At 43.3% G+C, this 21808-nt stretch overlaps 1 protein-coding gene across 1 annotated transcript in view; it reads left to right on the top strand.

The window, feature by feature from the left end:
- WNT9B (Wnt family member 9B) overlaps positions 1–21808 on the top strand; it is a 44515-nt gene that overhangs the window by 14747 nt on the left and 7960 nt on the right. Inside the window, exons 2-3 of the mRNA XM_069237978.1 lie at positions 15905–16161; positions 16814–17079. Coding sequence (XP_069094079.1) covers positions 15905–16161; positions 16814–17079 — 523 coding nt within the window. The remainder of the gene's footprint in view (positions 1–15904; positions 16162–16813; positions 17080–21808) is intronic.

Genomic DNA, 21808 nt, shown 5'->3' on the forward strand with positions numbered 1-21808 from the left:
GCATTCAATGTTCAGAATTCGATCAATATATTTTTCTTGTAAATTTAAGAACATGAATATAGGGCCCGATACGGACCCGTTTCGATGTCCGTTTTAAATTACTAGGTGGTCTAAGATGTGGATGGACCCGGCCCACTTAAAGCCTTGGTCGTATCGCTTAATATTGGTTTTCAGGACGGTTTCAAGAGCTGACATTGCTTGTAAGAGGAGGTAACCGAGGCAGGAGCAGATAAAGTGATTGACCCAAGATCACACAGTTTTGTAAAGTTATGGGCATGAGATTAACATCGAATTCCTCTTCTTTTCACAGGAGAAAACGATCTGGAATTAGTAGTGTGCTAAAATATGACAGAAGAAATAATAATAATTTTTATTATTGATAAAATACCGTCTACTGCAAGTCAACAAGGTGTTCTCTGATCAAGTCACGAAACTGCAAAGGACTATCCCTTTTAGCACATAGCAGGTCCTTTTATTCCGCATAATGCACGGCTGTTCCATCGAGGTCTTCCTGATCCACTATCAGATTATTGGTATTGTGGACATCTTCTGAAAATAGTATCTGGCTGCAGATACACAGAATAAGTTTGAATCCCTGGAGCCTGATCAGCTCCAGCACTGTCAAGTTTCTGAGGCCCATGCAATATTTGCTTCTCCAGTCCAGATTTTTCCTTTGAATTCTGGTACTTGTAATCGTGTTCATTCCAATATAAAACAGAACTATAAGTATCAGCATTCAAAGAAAAAACCTGGAATGGATCACGCATAGAACTGGGGTTCTTGGCAGCTTTGCATCTTCCAGATCCACTGGGGCACCTAAGCAGGAACCGCTGTATTGTTGTAGTGTTGCCATTTGGGTATGTAAGGTTGACAACACTGTCATGATTCCTGTCCAGGACTCTTCTGTAAAAATCATCGTTGTGAGATGTGTTAGTCCAGTCGGTTAAGTAGAAGCAAGCCAAGACTACAACGCCCAGAATTCCTTAGGATGCTAAATGAAGGCTCGTGACTGGATTCTTGCTGCCTTGAGGTCATGGCGCTAGTTGGAAATTCTGCCTAAAAAATAGGCCCTGGCACAGGTCTGGCGCCCTAGCTCGTAGCAGGCACGTCACCTTGGCCAACGATGTACAAAAGAGGTTTTAAAATCATATAGATGTAAATTTTAATTTCTATGTAGCGTTTAGTGCTGGATGACTGCATATGTGTGTGTTCTTGTGCTCCCCGTGTCGGTAGTTATGGAAATTGAGTAATATGGTGAGAACTGATTTGTCTAGGATCACACAGCTTGGCAAGGCAGAAAAGCTGTGCTTGCCACATTGCAATCTATATTGGAATTTCCCGAAAAGAGTTTTTCATTAAAATTGTAATTTGTTTTCATTAGCTGAAAGCATGCAAGATGGGGGAGGGGTAAATGTTTAGGCACGTCGACATTGTCCAGGAGCACAATGGGAGTTGATTGATGTTTGTGTATTTGCTGATGCATCGTTTTTGTAATGGACGTGCCATCTAGAGCTCAATGAGTGGTTATTGGACCAACTATATTAAGGTGATAAAGACGTCGATCGCAACCATTAAAGTAAAATTTCCTGTAGTTCTGGATTTAATGGATGCGATAAATACTATAAAACGAAATCTGCATGTTCCTATGGTAACTGGGCCTTTATCCTGTGAAAGTTTTAGCTGGTCGGAACTGTAATTACAGATTGTGGTGTTGATAAACGTGGTGTTGCTTGGTCAGTAAGATGAGGGGGGGGGGGAGGGGGCGTGATCTTCTGATTTCCCAACAATCACGCTGGCACATACTGTTAAAATATATGACAAGCAGGGCGCACGAGAGGGGCTTAAGGGGACGCGGAAACCGAGAGGAGTGAGGATCTGTAGGGGTACTAAGTGGGAGAAAGCACATTATTTTGTGAAATAGCTAACACTTTTTAAGTCTTCACAAACAGTGACGGGGAGAGAGTATGTGTGCGTTTTTGTCTGTGTTTTTACAAATTGCTGGTGGAACCCGACAAGCCGCATCATACCCGACTGAAGGCACCTGTACCCAACTATTTATCACAAAACACATTTATTAGGGGAGTGTAGCACCTCCAACACCCCGCCCCTGAAGCCTTGGTCATTTAGGGGTCAACAGGGGTTGCAGCTCCGACCCCTGGCTTGTCCTTTGCGGCCCCCTGGCACTGCCTTTGCGACCCCTGGCTTAAGGTGGCAAATTCAGTGCCAAGAACACAGGGGCAGCTCGTCCTTATGGACTTCAGTTGGGACTCCTCTCCCTTTGTTTTCTGTCACTTTTGTATAACACTAATAGTGAATGATAACAAATATTTCCCTATTAGTGTAATAAAAATGGGGTACAGTTGGCTTGAATATGCCCTTCCATGGCAGCTGAGGTAAGTAAAATGCTTTTAAATGATTGTTGTGTTCATGCTTGCGGCTGAGAGTGTTTATGTGAGAGAGTGTGTGTGTAAGTGTGAATTTGTTTGTATGTGTAAGTGTGTGTCTGTGAGTGGAAGTTGAGGGCAAAGGGCGCTTGTTGTCACTTCCAGTACCCCTGGCATTTTGATGAATTGACGTCAGTACCTAAAGCTGCGCCCACTTGCAATTGTGACCCGTGCACAACTGGATCATAATGTAACCAGGCGCTCATAATCAAAGTCCTATGTGATGGAGGGTAGGAGAGGGGGATATCAAGGGAAAGGTGAGTGTTGTACACAGTGACTGAACATGTAAGAGAGCAGAGCTTAAGTGGACAAACAAGCCTTGGCAAACACAACAAGTTTAGCTATGGAAAGTGATATGGTAGGTGAATGGTAATAGTTGGGCAACTTTGTGTGTGTTTCCTGTTGTCTTACAAAGTATTAATGAAGCATCATCTTCGGCTACAGTAACATGGAAAATGGGAGTAGGACCTTTTTGTTAAATAGACTGAAGAGTTAATTTATACCCCTCCCCCAAACGGGGTTTTCATGGAAAAGAGTTAGAAGACAATGTTTGCATTCTAAGTGGTGTACTTAAAAGTCATACAAAGCTAAATAATGCACAGCAGATCCTCTTGACAAGGTCCAGAAAATGAAATACATCAAACAATACACACTAGGTCTCAGTTACAAGGTACACCTAACAGTCTAACAAAAGGAATACTTGATACTTTTTACCAAAACCTATTGACACAGGGTAACCACCTTAGAAACATAGTGGTCTTCATCCACAGCCGATCCAAGCAATGCCAAATCAAAAAAGCACAAAGGGTAATGACTGACAGGGGCTTACCTAAAGCATTTTCCATCGTGGTACCTCTTATTATACCATTTTGAAGAATTGATAACATGAGGTTCAACAGCAAAGCTGTCCCTACCACCAAACCTAAAAAAGTGCAGGTACTTTATGTCTCAATGTAACCGGTCCAAACAGAAAAGTGCCTGAATTGCCACATTAGAAGCGATCCATCCCATTATCTTCACTGCCCCCAGTCCTTGAGAAGTTCATAACCTGAGTCAAACATACTATACTAGACATATACGCTTGCACTTTTTGACTAAAGTACTTCTTGTCCGCTAACAGGTGCCATCACAGTCTGACTGAAAGTGCTGTCGACATTTGTATTTGTGTTCTGCTATTCCTGGTAATACCACAGGACCACAAGTGTCAACGTTAAAAACATCACTGGATCAGCTACTCATACATGACCAAGGACAACTTGAGATCCCTTAGCAAACCCTAATTTGATGAATACCACGAGGGGCCAGGAAGTCGCAGAAGTAGTGTTTGGGTTTCATACAGGAATCCTCATTAGCCTTTGGTTCCTCCTTATCAGGGCCACAAGAATTGGGCGAATAGGTGGCCACCATGAACCCTGATTTTTGGTGAGACCCTGCCGTAAAAGGTGTGACGTTGGCTCTGAGGGGCACCATGCTCCCGCCATTTTCCTGTACACTCAGCAATAATGGCCCACGTACTGAAACATGCTTTAACTGCCGCACCAGCATGGCTGTCAACTGGCTCCATGTTAGGAGGGAGACTTTCAGCAAGTTCCAGTTCTTCATCCAACAGCACTAAGGGGCAGATTTATGGAAAGTGGCACTGCACTGAGTGCAGCATCACTTTCCCTGTGCCCCTTAGCGCCCCCCTACCGCCACCATGTGTGCACTGTATTTAAAATATGGCGCACCATGGCGCAGGGTAAGGGGCAAAAGCATAATTTTCATGACACTATATATGTACTCTGCAGGAGTAGCGCCAGCACATTGGTGCTACTCCTGCAGAGTACATAGGGGCCCATTATAAATAATGCAAGCCCCATTTTAACGCCTGCAAAAGTGCCGTACAAAATGATGCAAGGAAATCCCTTAGATTTCCTTGCTCCATTTTTTCACCCCCCCCAACGGGGATACGCCCCCTTTGCATACACTATGCCTGGTGCAGGCATAATGTAGCGCAGAGGGTTACAAAGTGGTGCAATGCATGCATTGCTGCACTTTGTAAATAAGGAGCTATGATTTTGGCCTCATTGGGCCACATTTGTGTAAAAAAAATGATGCTAATGTGGCGCAAAGGGTTTATAAATATGCTCCTAAGTATGCAGAGACTTTCTTTCCCATAATTACAATGAGTGTGAAACTGCAAGAACCAGTCTACACAGTGCTGTTGCTAGCTGGAAGTAAAACTCACAACATTGGCCCAGGACACAGCTATGTGCATGTATCCTGTGCTCTGTTTTTTCACTATGCAAAAAGAATAGATGATGGACGGAATGCTAAACAATGCAAACATTCACCCCCCCCCCCCCCCCCAAGTCACAAAGATCTGTGTTTAATCCATCGTTTTTTTGCTCCCCACACCACCCCAGTTTGGACCCAGCCATATGTAAATCAGTCTTTACCCTGTTTCCCATGGGGACAGTCCAGCCTGAACTGCCAAGCCAGGTCCTCCCTGGACCGGAAACAAGCAGCCTAGGACCAGTTTCAGGGTATCACCCTTCATCAGCCAGGCTAGCTTGAATCCAGTGGCGCAGTGAGCACGGGACCCACGTCTGGGCATACCCTTCCGAATTAGGTTGACAAATGCAAAAAGATGATGTCAAGACTGATTAGCATACGAATGGGTCCAAACTGGGAATGATTCAGTTCTGGGAAGGTAAATCCTAACTGCTTGCCACCACTAAAGGTGGTGGTGGTATCACCATCATCATCATCCCCATCCCGTCCCGGATATGCTGAGACAGTCCCGGTTTCTTCACAACATGTGCTGACCAAATTCACAAAATTTAGCCCATGTCCCAGTTTTTAGCGAGAGTTGATTGAACACATAGTGGTAAGTTATCCTGTGTTCCAGTAAAGAATTAATTAGCAACAGGGCCTAGCAGAAAGGAATTTAGTTAGTACAGATACTACTGTGTGTAAAAACTGCACTGAACTGCCCTTCGTGCCTTATTAGCTTCTCTACAATTGAATACTTCTTAATTACGTTTTACGCACAATGTTGGAAAGAAAATGAACTGAAAATAAAATACATTATCTTTAACGTTTATAAGTGCTGTGTGTAAAAAATGGCCCTAATAGGCACATTCTGAAGTAAATTCGTACTTAGGCTTGATTTCTGTGACAGGCCATTAAAATAATCATTATGTCGTATAATTATGGTTCACAATGGTAGAGAAGCTCATATAAGATGAACGAACAGTACTAATGAGTTAAGTTATTTGTAATATCAGTGACGCACTTTATATAATGTGTGGTGATGCGGCTTTTAATACTTACAGTGCTATATTTTATATTTCAAATCAATGTTGGATGTTGACAGTTAACCAGTAATAGAACTATAAATGTTCATTTCTAGGCGCTATAGTGCATAGAAGGCAAGTTCGAAATCTGTGATAGGCGAGAGTATTTTGTTTATGTTCATTGCTGTTTAGGTATTTAAACACTTATCAAAAATGGCTTCACGCAGTGTGACCCAGGCTAGTCTGCATCCGAAACGCGTCCTGTGTCTCTGTTTGCCGAAATAAAGCCTAAATGAAACATCTTCGAGTGCCGGAGCCTCCTGATTTCGAGTGTGAATTTTGTATGTATATCTTTGTGTGGATTTCGTATGAATACATATATATTTGTTTACCAGTGCCTGCCTGTGAGACCGAGGGATGTCTAAGACTAGGAAGTGTGATGCGAAGGTAATGTGCCCAAGAGCACACTGAGCATTTTGTGGCTGAGCGGCGAGTTGAACTGTTTGCTTTCAAAGGCAGCGCCCTAATCACTTCTTCAGATGTGGTGTTTGAACAAGCCTGTTTGTGCCTTGTATAATACAGCATGTAAAACCCACATTTCCACACCTTCCTGACCGGAGAGCTGTGTACTTACGTGTTAACTTGAATCAACACTGCAACCGCGGCTCACTCTAAGTTGTGCTCCGTTTCCTCCGCCTAAAGGGGTTTTGTGCCGATTCTGGTTCTGGTTGTTCTTTAGGTTCTTGTTAGAGGTAAAGGCTTTCAGGCAGGAGGCTTTTATTTTTTCCCTCCTTTCCATGAAGAGAGTAGATGGTGTTTGGAAGGGGAAGGAGGAGGGGGCTAGGTCTGTTCCTAGCTGGAATGAAACAAGTGATTGATGAACATAAGTCGAGAATGGTGCTTGGAGCTTTATTTCGAACTGATATGAAGTCGCTAGCTTACCATTGGTTGGCTTCATTGTCACTCTTATTTGGTCGCTTCTGATTTATGAATACTAGTGGGCTACAGTCTTCTTCTATTTGGCACTCATCTGAAGCATGGCCCAAGTACTTGTGTGGTTCCCCTGTTGACGTTTTGGGAGCTCCTTTCTACTTTTTGTTGAAGCTCTCCATGAGAGTGCATGTGTTTGCAAGTTTCTTTACCACGTGTGCCTATATTCTCCTGTCCCTCTCAATCACACATTTCCCCCACCCACTGTGTGGTGTTGCTTGAACCTCCCACATCTGTGTTTTTGCTCGTACACTCCCACTGTCTTTTGTTACATGTCCCTCCTGCCTTTGTCCCACTGCCCATGTTGTTGCTTGCCTCCTCCGGCTCTAAGTGTTGTTTCTTGCCCTCCTCCTGCTGTCTGTTGTTATTTGTTCCCACTCACTGTATGTGTTGTTGTTTTCCATGCCCACGATCTGTGTTCTTGTTTGCACCCCTATAATGTGCTGGCTCGTCTATAGCTGTTTAGGCATGAAAGATGTCAGTGCCATCCGCACCCATGACATCAAGACCCTCTCCTGCACAGGTGACATGCAACATACTGTCTCTCTCTGACAAATCCCCAACACGAAGAACAAGCTTGCTGCTTGTATATCTTAGGTTGCCACCGGGATGAAGTCCAACTGTCTTAAACTTAACAAGTCTAAAAACAGATGTGAGCGTCAGAAAAAACACCTCCCCATGGGACTCCACCTGGTGGCCAGCTAACTTCACACCGAATCCCACTCCTAGCTCACAAGCCAGAAACCTCAGGGGTGTCATTGACAAGATGGACATGTCCACTCAAGTCAACACCATCACCGCATTTTGTTTACTCACCCTGAAGATGCCAAGAAAGATGTTCAAAGGTCTCCTGGCAATTCCAGAAGAACTGTTACCCACGCCCCCATCACAAGCAAACTGGACTATGGTAACTCTCGCTACCCTGGGATCACCAAACATCTCACCAATAGACTACAAACCATCCAGAACGAAGCAGCCAGGCTCCTGCTCAGACCTCTCATGCAGGATTCTCCTCACATCACACTACACCTGAGGAACCTCCACTGGCTCCCGATCCACAAATGTTCACAGTTAAAGCTCCTCACGCACACTTTCAAACCATTCCTCGACACAGCCCGGTCTAGCTGAACAACTGCATCTCCTTACACTACCTGTCCAGGCATCTCCACTCAGCTGGACACCTTCTTGCACAGCTCCCAAGCATATACAGAAACAGAACCAGAGGGTGAACCTTCTCATACATCACTCCCAAAGCATGAACAACCTCCAGCTTCACACCAGAGCCTCCTCCTTGCTTCTTGAATTCCATGAGAGACTGAAAACCTGGCTCTTTAACTAGCTCCCATCTCCTACTCATGGGGCCAGACTCCTATGCCTGCAGAGTGCCAGGATTCCCGTGCAGGTGATAGTGTGCTCTACAAATGACAATAACATACTATGTGGTTGCTTGTCCTCTCCTGCCCTCGTCCTGCTGTTGCTTGTCCCCTTCCGCTGTCTGTGTTGTTGCTTGCCTCTTCCCAGCGACCATGTTGTTGCTTGCCCCTCATGCCGTCATCCTGCTATCTGTGTTCTTGTTTGTTCTATCTGGTTGTCTTTGTTGTTGACTGCCTCCTCCTGCTGTCCACGTTATTGCTTGCCCTCTGCTGCCCTCCTTCCTCTGTGTTGTTGCTTGCCACCTCCCACTCTCTGTGTTGCTTGCTACCCTCCCGTCCTCTGTATTTTTGCTTGCCCCTCCACCCTTCTGTTTACTGTGTTGTTGCTTGCCCTCTCTCACCATCTGTGTTGTTGCTTGCCCACTTGCTGTAAAGCGACCATTGCTAACCCCGTCATAGCTTTTCTTTTTTAAAAAAAGCTCCTGTCATGCAGCAATCCCTGACGTTTTACACATATGGGAATGTCTTTTACAATGAGAGTGGTGTCAGAACCCCACCACATAATCAGGATTTCAGGTAGAGTGAGGAGGGACTTGCAAGAGTGGATGAGATTTCTTGAACAGCACAATGGTGTGACTATATGACTGCAAGAAAATCCAGTGACCTAGATAATAGATTTTTTTTCTGATGTGTTGAGGGGAGGGGGGGCTGTGCTGTAAGGGACTGTGATCTGCAGAAAGGTGGCCAGAGGAATGGAAGAGGCCACACAGTATCGCCTTTCCAGGATGCTTCATGGAAACAGTTGTTTACACTGAAGTAGTATTTCATTCATTCATTCTTTCTGGTGAAACTGGCAGTGAGGTGAGGCTGCAGGGCAGAAAGCACCAGAAGAGGAGGATGATGTTCATGGTGGACAATAAGCAAGTGATGTAGGTTGTCTACGAGTTACTAGAATGTGGTGAGTTTGCTGAGGCAGCAGGCATTGCCCTGCTTGATCTGAAACATAAGGGTTCATGCACAGCACATCCCAGGACTTTACAATGAGGTGGGTGATGTGCTATATTGCTCACATGGCTGATGCTGTGTGGTTTTGCACTAGAAGTGGACTTGACAGACGTGGCAGTACCATTGAAATGTGGAGTGTCTGATAGTGAGGGCTTAGAAATCCTGAGCTACATCAGTGATGAAGAGGCACTGTCAAATATTGCGGCACACACAGGAGGGGTAGGTGTGAGAGCGGGATGGAGAGCAGCAAAGGAGACAAAGAGAAGTTTTTGATAAGACAAAGAAAAAAAGTGCTGGGCCAGTAACAATAGCAGTTAAGTTGGCAGGTATAGCACTGTGGTGGAAATGGTACTGGGAATATGAGCTAAGCCAATGTGAGGTGGAGATGGCTAGAAGGAAACGTGAAAGCAGGTCCAGAGCAATGGGAAAGTTGTGGGTTGTGTTTTGTAGCATTCATATATCAGAGTGTTGGGGGCAAAAGTGTACGAAGAGCTACAGCTGGAGAATATGTGGTTGATGATGGATGAGATGTGGATCTGAGTAAAGAAATCTAAGACAGACTAGAATGTCGTGGGCAGCAAAGTAAAGACAGGAACATCATACGTTCCCGAAAAAGAGAAGAGGGTTACAGCCAGAAAGGTGCTGGGGCTGCTAAGAATATGGGAGGATGGGTGTTTTGGTATTCATTCTTTCAGAGTGGTGGGTGCACTGAGGGGTTTGGACTGGGCATGCGAGAAAGCGATTTGAAGAAGCTGGGACGATACATGAGTGACAGCGTGTGGAATTGTGGAAGATGAAGGGGACAGGGAGCTGGAGGCCAGGACTGACATTCCAGTTTTATTACCAGGTCCAATATCGAGGAGAGGTAGAAAGAGAAATATGGGGACTATTCTGAGGCCACTTACCAACCCTGAAGGACAGACTTTACAAGGGGGGAGTCAGAGGTGAGGTCCTTTGGGGCGTCCACTGTGACCAGATCAAAGACCGCATTCAGTAGAAATCCCTCCCTATGAATCTGGTGTAAGGGAGGTCACTGTGGAGTCTCACAGAGCTCACCTAGTCCACGTTTGTATTACCCACAAGTCACCCACTGCATATCTCAGCGGAACAGTGGTTTTGAAGTCTACTTTTGTGTGGACAATAACTAAACCGTCCTCCTCTGCTGGATATACTGGGAATGAAGAATCTCGCAGATTGGGGTAAAACTTGACTTGTATGCTTTTAAATAGATGAAATAAACATATTTGTTCACCACCAATTCTCTGTAGTGATGGCTCACTCAAGAAGACTGTGACTTAATGTACTTAGAGGTTATCCAGAAGGATGACTTACCTTGGAAGGATGTACTGTATGGGGTCTCCATGTGAGGAGCTCTCCACCTCATGAGCAGTGGATGTGAAAAAAAGAGCCCTTCCCCGTTGTACTTTTGGGAGACCTGGACAATGTTGCCATGATCCAGAAATCTAAAGCCCCTGTGTTTACTTCCGGGAAGTCACCATAAGGTATTGCTCCATGTTATGATCAAGGCCAACTATTCCTCCCACTTCTCAGAACCCATCCTCACATGGCTGCTCAAAGTGATAATCTGTGCCACACCCTGCTGGGTAAACTGATTAAGACATATTCAGTACCAGATTGCTTAAAATTGGCTATGTCTCCCCATTGCTAAAATGAATATGGTGTACTGAGAGGACTTGGATAATTTCAGCCTGGTCTGAAACCAACCTTTCTTAGCAAAAGTCTCTGAGAGCTGTGTGGAGACCCAAAAATGCTCCGTACATGCAAACAACCTCCATGACAAGCTCCAGTCAGGATCCAAGTCACGATGCAGTACAGCGAACACAACTCTAGTTGACAAAGCTCATACCATCTGGACAAAGGTGGCTCCTGCTTGCCCCTCCTTCTCAACCTATCAGCGGCATTTAATACCCCGAGCCGCATAATTCTCATGCAGATTCTTAAGGAGAGAAAAGGCTGAACGTTGCAAACCTTAATTGGTTCACAGCATATCTGGATAACTGGCATCAATGCAAAAAAACAGCTGACTCCACCTGTAACCCAGAAATTCTACACCAACGGGTTTATCAAGACTCCTTCCCTCTCACCCACATAGTACACCTTGTATGCACTCTCAAACATCCTAACATTTTGTACAATGTCTACGTGCTGATGATAATCAAGAAAAAGTCCTGCTGAAAGATGTACACCTCATAGCCCAAATCTTGGAGGGCATTTAAACGTGGACAGTACACCATCAGATTAAAACTAACTCCACTGAAAATAGAGTTCCTTTTGATCTCTCCCCAGCTAATCCCACCTGCTCCAATCTTGGGTCAACACACTATCTGTTCTGAATTGCAGACTATTTGTTGTGGAGTGTGCAGAATATCTTGACGTCATCTTAAGTAAGAACCGCAACCTAGAAGTTGACATAAACGTAGTATCCAAAGGGGAACAATGTGAAATCAAAGACATTCAAGAAATTACACCTGTTGTACCTGATTTCAAACAAGTGATCCAATCCCTCATGCTACTGAGCGTGGACTCTGGTAACTGCTTGTAGGTATTGCTATACTGTATCTGTCCCCTCACAAAGCAACACTGCATGCAGCTGCCAGGTTGGGTAGCGTTTTGAGATATTTCATCACACCACACCCATCTTCACCCCACTGAATTGTCATCCCACAGAGGCAAGGAGCCTTTACAAAAAAAATAGCATACCTAACTCACTAGGAAATACACTCAGAGATCCCCAACTATCTCTCCAAGAAAGTGGTCATCTCAGGCAGCCAATGGCAGCTTCATAACTCTGACACACCTGTGCTTGAAATTCAGCTTTTAAAAAGGCTAAAGCTTTTAAGTAATTATTTGGGGAGAGTACCCTGTGTGGGGAACTCATTTTGCCATCCATCATGTCATCGTTGAGCTTTGAAGTGTTCAAAAGGGAGCTACAGAGCTTGTCATTTTAGCATCACTTCTCTGCATGAAAGGCCCACGAGGTATTTAAGTTCTGACGTAAACCATTTCCTTTCCATCTTTGCTGCTCCAGACATCTCTGTAAATAGTGGTTTTATTCATGTAGCCTTAGCTTCACTGCCCTCAAGCAAGCTATTTAACAAATGTAACTATATTTATTATTCAATTGCATTGTTTAAGGTGACTTTTTATGCAATAAATACTTATCGCTGACTCTTGGATTTTCTCACATTTGGATGTTGAAGAGGTTTTACTTTTGGACAGCCACTGCTGGCTCAAAGTCATTTAGTATGTGTGTTAAGCAGCTGTTTGCATTGGTTGGGCACGGTGGCTTGGTGGAGAGAAGATGGGGACTTTTGCTGCCTTTTTTCGAGGCTCTGATCCGTTTTTTAGTTGGCCAACATCTATGTCGAACAATCTGTTGATAGCTTTATACACTAACTGAATTTACAGATTAGTAGCTAAGATTCCCTGTATTTTAAAAAAATCACATTCACATCAGCATTAATGCAGTGTTACATTTTACAAAACCACTCCGAGCCCTGGCGCTGTCTGCAACCTAAAAGCTCTCAGCATTTGTCAAAAGGACACAGATGATGCTTACAAAAAAGTTGTTAAAAGGTTTTTTTCCTAGTATGGAAAGTTAACAGGTTGATGTGGAACAGTTTATCCAGAATTGGTGGTGTCACCTCCATTTCCCACCACCTAAGTAGTCGACCCAGAAGGAGTGTTTTACAACATGGATGTATTCATTGACTTGTTTTGAGAGCGTCACACTGTGCATGCTGGAGATTATAGCCACTGCTCGCTTGTTTATAATTTTGTCTGACTGCAGGTAACTTGGCATTGCATGGTGAATCAGGATCATAATGAGGAATTTATGTAGGAATTCAGAGTCCAAATTAGAGCATCTGGTTTTAATTCCAGTGGTAAATTAGCTGTTTTTCACTATTGTGCGTTTGATATACAAAAAGCTAGGCAACTATGGTACTATTGTTGCAGATCCCAACATGTAAGGTACAGTCCTCTGATCAACTGTTGGTGCTCATACAATATTAGATGTCCGTTGCCACAATGTCAATAAACAGGGTATCATACATCCATGGCATACCCTCCTATACCGAATTAAACATAATAATATTGGAGCACTCATACAGATATATTGAAACATGTAGTATTATGGCCAGTATAATATTTACGCCAGCAGTCAAATGCTATAGTCCTTATTTTCTCCTCCTCAAACAAATAATTCAGAACACCAAAGAAGTGGTGAATGTAGTGTCTTTTATTGTTTTCACGCTGTCATATTGCATACGGATGATTCAGCCGACATGTTTTGTCCAACAGTGGACTTTCTCAAGGCTAATTGAGAAATTTAGGACAGCAGTGAGGACGAGGAATACGACATGACCATGTCCCATTCAAACGGCAGACCCAGGTTATTTGCAAATCGAACGTAGTCAGTAACCTGTTGTTATTGTAAAGAGCTTCAAATTATAATGTTTCCTCTTCAATAGTCAATGCTTAATTGCATTGAAACCACTCTCCAATTCCTGGAGCCTATCACCTGTTGTGTGTCCATATACTTGGCCTTGGACATTATTAAGTCCTGCCTGTTCCTTGAACCTTCTTATGTCCCGTATGTGCCATATGGGCATGAAAATTCCTGCATGTATCTTACCCGTCAGTCTATTCTAAATGTTTCAATATGCGTATGAGTTCTCCAATAATATTATGTTTAATTGGGTTTGATGTTTGATGGTGGATGGATCGTCACAGTGATTTCAGATGATGTTAATGTGAGATTGTGAAACAGTGCTTCTCCATCTCAGTTTATCATCTAGCTGTGTCCTTTTTCTTAAGCATCGATTAGGAGTTTATCTATAATAGCGATAAGATGATTTCACAACCAGATCTGTCTAGGATTGAAATAAGGTCATTAGACAACCAGGTTTATCCAGTATAGCAAAATCATTAGACAACCAGGTGTCTCAAGGATAACTAAAGAAAAAATAGTACACCGTTCCAAGACAGAAGGCATGTGAGATAGAGGCGTACCAGTATTTTCAGGAGAGCCCTCAAGCATCTACTAGGATGCTGAGTATCATCATTGGGCAATCTCCTCGTCAGACCGGCACTGCAATGTCTGGCGGACCACCCCAATCAAGGTGGTGGTACTCAACCGAAGATCCTCCAGCAGGTGTAAATTAGTCTGCGGAAAATACTGACAAAAAGACACAAGTGTAGGAGAGACGAGTGATTAAAATGGTCTCTGAGCCTTAGACATCATATTTTAATAACTCAGAAGAGAAGGAACAGGCCAAGATTAAAACAGAACTAGAGGAGTAGACACAGGGAACAATGTCCCATTATACTCCTTGAGAGGAGATAAGGTAGAGTACCCAATCCTAACAAAAAGTGGTCAACATGTTTTGCGCCTCTATGGTCAAAAAATTGATCCCTTGGCGCTTCATCAGGACCTAGACAGCTACTTCTCCTAATAAAAAGAAAAATAAGTGCTAAAAGTCACTTACTGACCGAGGACTACTCGTCACCATCAATTGGTCGAATGGTCGCCCCTCCCATGGTAGAGAAAAGGCATCATAGGCACATGTCAGTCTCAAACCAAATAATTAATCACTCGTCTCTCCTACACTTGTGTCTTTTTGTCAGTATTTTCCGCAGACTAATTTACACCTGCTGGAGGATCTTCGGTTGAGTACCACCACCTTGATTGGGGTGGTCCGCCAGACATTGCAGTGCCGGTCTGACGAGGAGATTGCCCAATGATGATACTCAGCATCCTAGTAGATGCTTGAGGGCTCTCCTGAAAATACTGGTACGCCTCTATCTCACATGCCTTCTGTCTTGGAACAGTGTACTATTTTTTCTATAGGTTCTGGTTTTGGGAGACCGTACACTGGACCACAATTCTCCCAGTCCCTCTCTTTTTTTGATAAGTCTCAAGGATAGCAACAAGACCATTGGACAACCAGGTTTGTCAAGTATAGCAACAAGACCACTGGACAACCAGGTTTGTCTAGGAGAGTGCTTAGATCATTAGACAACTAGGTTGATTCACAAAAGTTATAGGATCAATAAATAAACAGGTCTCCATCACTGTTGTCTGAAATTATTATTGATAATGAGATCATGAATGATAGCTGCATTTTTTACTGGTGATCGAAGGTTCACGTGGCTGTCTGGCTGTGCTGTCCGAGTAGAAGGGGAAGGGAGCACACTGCCACTAGTGCCAAAGTAGTAGACTTCAGTATTATGATTAAATAAAGCCACGGAAAAGACTGAGCTATACTTCATGGGCACCACTGTTGATGTGAAACGCATCTTAAAAGTGATTTACTACTTACCCTCAAGGCTGACACTGCATCGAAAGCTTTGAGTGAGTTCAGGTTGTGGCACTAGACATGGGCTTGTAATTGATCTGGACATTCAATTAGTGCTGGGGGGTTGTGACCATCACAGTTCTGGAGGGCTGTGCCCTTCACACGAGGAAACTATACAAGCCACTCAGCTGGTAATTAAGACAGTAGGCAGACCAACCTACTCTGTTTTCAAGTGAGGGCACAAACTTAAGTAAAGTTCGTTTTTATTTGTATTTCCCATCTTCTTGATAATTTCTACCTAAGCATTCCTAAATCAGAGGCTAGAACTGAAATCCCACTAACCTTGCGGGAAACTGATGAGCCACCTACCTCGACTCAGTCATAAAAACTGAACATGATGATCACAGTGATATCCAATGCTGCATTTTCCTTTGAAGCACTTATACTAAGACCGCTAAGATTTTAACTGTTCCTACTATGTTTTTTGCCTTTAGACTGACGAGTAAAGAAACTCTGACACACTTCCCATTATTGGGGTCATCTACCAATCCCCCCCCTCGGCGGGAGCACCTGAAGCAGTGTGATCTTCTGAAACTCACCCGGAAGCAGAGGCGGCTCTGTCGCAAGGAGCCTGGACTGGCCACCACCTTGCGCGATGCCATCCGCCTGGGCCTTCTGGAGTGTCAGTACCAGTTCCGCAACGAACGTTGGAACTGCAGCTTGGAGGGGCGGGTCAGCCTCTTGAAGCGAGGTAAGTGCAGACATTTATACTGACTGTCTAGAGACCAGTCTCCCATGCTCAGTCCCATAGGTACAAGCTTGCTGATCAGCCACTGCCTGGAACAAAACCTGTCCCTTTATCAAAAGCTGCAAAAAAATGACCAACTCCTAATTAATTCTATAATTCTGCTTACACTTTTACTCGTCCATCTCGGACTAATAATCACCTTTTCCACTATCATACTCACTTCAGCCTCTTAAGACTGCCCACCAGTACTCACTCACAAAGGATCACCTTTTTGAGTGTATCCTCTCAACAATCTGTGTGTATTGGTTTCCTAGAAGTGTTCTCTTGCTTACCACAGTGCTCTGTGCTCTTCTTTATGTTTCCCGGGTGTGGCAGGCTGTTACATTAATGCCCCACACATGTTCATTCTTCTCTAGTGATCAGTCCGCCAATACAGCTGTACTCCTTCATGTTGAAAATCTGCAAATTCCCAAGGATATTCAGAAGTGAAAAGCTCCGCAATAAATTGTTCCAATTAAGTTTCCCAGTGGTGATTCACTGCTCATCACAGCATCACAGTAGTCTGTCTTCTATTTTCCTTCACCTCTGATGAGGTGGTGCCCTTGGCCATATTCACATAAAAGTATTTCCCAAGTCTCCTCTGTTTTTTTTGTAGGCTTTAAAGAGACTGCCTTTCTCTATGCAGTCTCAGCGGCAGCCCTCAGCCACTCCTTGGCAAAGGCGTGCAGCAGCGGGCGCATGGAGAGGTGCACGTGTGACGACTCTCCAGATCTGGAGTACCAGAAGGCCTGGCAGTGGGGTGTGTGTGGTGACAACCTCAAGTACAGTGCCCGCTTCCTAAAAAACTTTCTGGGGCAGAAGAAGACCAACAAAGACCTGCGTGCAAAAGTGGACATCCATAACACGCTTGTGGGCATCAAGGTAAGCAGAGCACAGGCTAGACATGGCACCTGGGGGGTCTGTTACTTCAATACTTTTTATGTAGAGGCAAAGCTATTAGTGTCCAGATTTTTGTGGGCATGTTCTTCTGGTTGTCAAGGAAATGGTTTAGTTGTCAGTGACATGTTGTTGAGTACTCTGTGCAGAGTTATATGATAAGAATTAGAACTTGTCTTATATACTGCTGTGTGCCACACTGCTGTCATTTCTAATTGCTGTAATTAACAGGTTTTAATGTTGTCTAGTTTAACCCCCTCACTTGACTAACCATGGAATGATTCAAGGCTCACCTGGCCTTTCTAGGATTTGAACTTGTGATCTGCAGATCCCATCAGACGTCATCAGCCAGCTCGCTGAGCATCTTTTCTGATATCTGTGGGACCACAAAACCCTTAAACTCTCTGAAAAATGTTGTCTGGTAATGCATTAAAGAGCTTACTGTATGCCCCATGCAAAAAAGCCAGTAGGAAAAAATGGAGCACAGAGCATATTCAAAGGTAACAAACAGCATCTTCCGTTTAAAAAAAGGTAGATTTAAGTACTGATGTACTGAAATGATGTGACTGACCTCAGAACAGGTACAGTTAGGCTGAAGGATTCATATTCCAGTCACTAAGGCATATTTTGGAAACATTTTACGGACACAGTAATTTTTTTATATTGTACTTCTAAATAACATTGACAGCACATTACATGGATTTTAACCAATTTTATCAGTAAACAGCGCTACAGTCAAGGAATGGGGGAATCACTACAACAGTTTATTGCTGTGATTGACACAGAGCTGCAGACTCTGACTGATGCGCTTATTTGATGTTGGTTGGAACGCTTGCCACTGGTAGTTACTCAAAGTTGCATTCCTGTGCATCTTTGACCTGCCTACCATGCCCCCTCATACAGGAACCAACCATAAACAAATCAGCCTTGGCCCTGGTCTGATAGGAACAATTCAGCCCGAAGTGACATACCAGTTCCCCGTTGACTGTGAAAAAAGGCCACTCCAAACCAATTTTAGACTATTTGGGCCCTATCAGTAGGGTGCAGCTTGAGTCTTATGACAGTCTGCACAGCACCCACATCTGGACATACCTTTTGCAAATAAGGTGTTGCAATGAAGAAAACATAAAAGTGATGGGTGGGATCCTTGAATTAATCTAAGCTACTAGGATTTACTCAGGTACTAGTATTTACTCAAGGGCGCATCCCAGTCCTTTGGTTCCATGTCACCTTCGACAGGGTCTGGGCTGATTTGCATATGGCTGGGTAATTTAGTGAGATAGATAGGAAAAGAGAAAGGGGTTGGGCAATGGCAGAAGCTCGCATTAGGAAATGACAGAAATTCCCAATGTCTCTTTCAACTGTGGTACACAGGAAAATCTCAATATTGTCAGTAGTCATCCTCATTTAACTAAAAAAAACAAAAAACTTTTTAGGTCTCGCTTGTAGACTGCTTTACCATATAATTTAGTATTTTTTGTTCTTACAATTTCTTTTGCGAAGGCCCGGTACCTAAATGCAGACTACTACCAGGCTAGGGCTTCTTTCATTATGTGCTCACACACATACTTTTTTTTTAAATTAATTTTTCTAAGATGGCTGTCAGACATCTTGGACATAAAAGAGCCAAAATCAACACTTGAGTGTCACAAAGCAGCGCACACTTGCATATGTTTCGACAGCAGTCTTGCAATGATTTTTGTCATAAAGAAAAAACATTTTTAGATGGCTGCACAGGCATCGTGATACACCGATGGCCATTTTTTTTTTTACTATGAAAATAAAAACAGTCTCGTTTTGACTGTGAGATCTACCGGTTCTGCTAATGCTTGTTCAGCCCTCCTTTTAAGAAGCCTTAATTCCTGTAAATACCCCTCTCCCGAGTCGAGAGCGCTTAAATATCACCAAGCTACAGAAGTTTTGGCTACAGAATTTTTGGCTTGAAGGCCATGTTTGAGAATATAAGGAAAATCAATCAATGAACAATCACTATTGAGTAAACAGTTGTTATCAGCGCCAGTAATCCACCTTGGCAGCGAACAAGCTGTCTAACAAATACAAGATTAGGCTAAGATATTATAGTCATTTATTGGTAGCATTGTAACTTATCTTATATGGTAGCTATATTCTCAAAAGAGTAAACTCAACTCCCATCCAACCCACACAGATTGAGGAAACTCCCAGCACTGGAGAAAAGAACAGGTTTCTCAGTCTGAACAGCAGCCTTGGGCTGGACATCACACTCTGACTAAACTGATTTGCCATACAGTGCTTGCTTAATACCACTTTTCAGCAGGCTCATTAGGACAAAGAGAGAACATTTCGATATCTCTCGTATGTTGTCTAGCTTGTATTGTTCCTAGGCATTTCAATAGTGGGGTTCGTTGGTAAACACACAGTGGTGAAGATCTCCACTTCACCATCAGATCCTGGATACCACATCAGATTATAAATGCTTCACACCAGGCAGGAGTGCCCATATCACACAACCAAACCCCCTTCATGCTAGGAATGTGCTTTCTCACACCTCCAACCTGCTCTTCAGATGCCACATAGGAGTGATAGGCACTGAGGTCTAGAAGAGGGCATGTGCATGGCTCATCTTTGATTCCTCCCTGGATGCAGAGCAGGGGATTGGCATCGCTGCACTTCGGTCCAGCTCTATAATGAAGCTACAGTGATGCCCACTCTCTGTCCTTTAAATCAGCAGGACAGTGGGGAGGGCTCGATGAGCAGTAAAATGCAAAGAACATGTGCTGAGGCCTTTTTTCACCTTCTTTTTCCTTCTTATCAGGAGAAGTGCTGAGTGGTGTTGCACGGAAGAGTGTCTGGTGACACAAACAGGACTGTCTGTCTCATTTTTACTAAATTAATTCTCAGTTGTTCAACACAGAAAAACACATTTTTTTGCTAGGGATGAAAATTTAATTCAGACTTTTATTTCTTCTCAATAAAATCGCCAAAAAGTTATCATGCAAAAAAGTTCGAAAAACGTTCCCAAAGATAAAATTCAAAAGTAGCTTTTCTTACCAGTTCCCCAATAAAATAAACACAAAAATAGGAGGGAAAAACATAAAACAGGGAACAAAATTAGAAACAACAATGGTACGGCAAGATATAACAAACTGAATGATAATTTGTCCCAAACTTCCATTTGAAAGGTTAACCCAACTAATATGAGGTAACATATCGTTAGAAATCCAATTTCAGTCCCATTCTAGAGAAAAACCAATCTAGGAACTCATTCTAACTGTACCCCATGATCAGTGTGACTTTATGCCAAGAGGATGTGGCAGCCGTATGTAGAACAATGGCGTAGGAGAACAATTTTTGGTGCAGAAAATAATCTTCAGTTGCTCTGAAGTTACTTCTTTGCCCTTATTGTGGAAAATATATGAGGTCATTTGTTATTGGATCCAAATAGTATACTCAGCACCAAAGGCAGAATTTAAGGTTGGTGATAATTTTGCAAATCTTTCTTTTCAGTATAGATTCTAGATAAGGATGTGCCTCTTGTCTCATGTGTGGATTAATCCCTACTTGAAGTTGTTTAGATGACTGGGAGGAGCTAATCTCCATACACACAAGAACACACTGTTCCAGAAAGCGCCAGAAAGCCACTAGGCACTTCTATATCTAGAAGGAAACGCCCTCACACATCCATTGGATGCCATGCTTCATCATAGGGCTTGCTCCTTGTCAGATTGGCCCTGCAATGTCTGACTGGTCCCCCCAAAAAGGGGGGCTCTTTGCAAGAGATCTTCACAGGTAATCCGTGCCATGGTTTAAAGTGTGTAGGGGTAAATTTTAACCTACAGGCAAAGTGAGAGCAGGAGAGAAAAAAGGGTAAAATTGGCTCATAACCCTATGAAGAACCTACACTTTATTGATCAAGGAAGGGTCTTGGTCGAACTTAAAAAATACTTGGGAGTGGAAAAGAGATAATGCTCATCCACTCTACCAGGAAGCAAAGAAATGGATGAAGGGACTACCTTCTACCACTTATAACAGGTCAACATGTTTTGCGCCTAGAAGGTCCATACAGATCAAATGGCGCTTCATCAGGACTGAACACAAAAAACAAAAAACACTTCTCCTAAACTACAGTCGAAGATCACAATGTGTCTAAAAATGTATACACAGAAATTCGAGTCACTTACTCAAAAAATCTAAACGTCAGATAGTCAAATCTAGAAGGAGACCATCCTCAATTAGGCAAGGCTCCATAGGAACAAGCGTACCATAGGACTGTCGTAGTATTTGTTTGAAGACAATCCCCCTCCTGGAGACCTACCCTGGGGACGCGTTCCCAAACAGCTAATCTCCTTCAGTGAAGATGACCTACCAGCCTATCATCCTTGTCGGACCCCAGTTCAATTAACTTCAAGAAGCCAATTCGACACATATGCATGCCTAGTCTATTAATTATACAAAAAAACGAACATTTTTTCCTCAGTGCGGGGCAAAATATTATCTAGCAGCACAGGTGATCTCTTTTCGCATTAGAACGTTTTTATGTACAATAGAATGCACATTTCAAGAGACGGAGAAAGATTCTTGATGTATAACATGTACAAAGTTTTGATAATTTTGTTAGAGACATTGGACCACTGCTAAACCCAACTATATCCAATTGATCTTTGTTGATGCTAGTTCTAGAACATTTCACACTTTGGAAACTTGTTCATATAGAATTCCCAAGTACAGTACTTTA

Source organism: Pleurodeles waltl, chromosome 6 (assembly GCF_031143425.1).
Source record: "Pleurodeles waltl isolate 20211129_DDA chromosome 6, aPleWal1.hap1.20221129, whole genome shotgun sequence".
NCBI lineage: Eukaryota > Metazoa > Chordata > Amphibia > Caudata > Salamandridae > Pleurodeles > Pleurodeles waltl.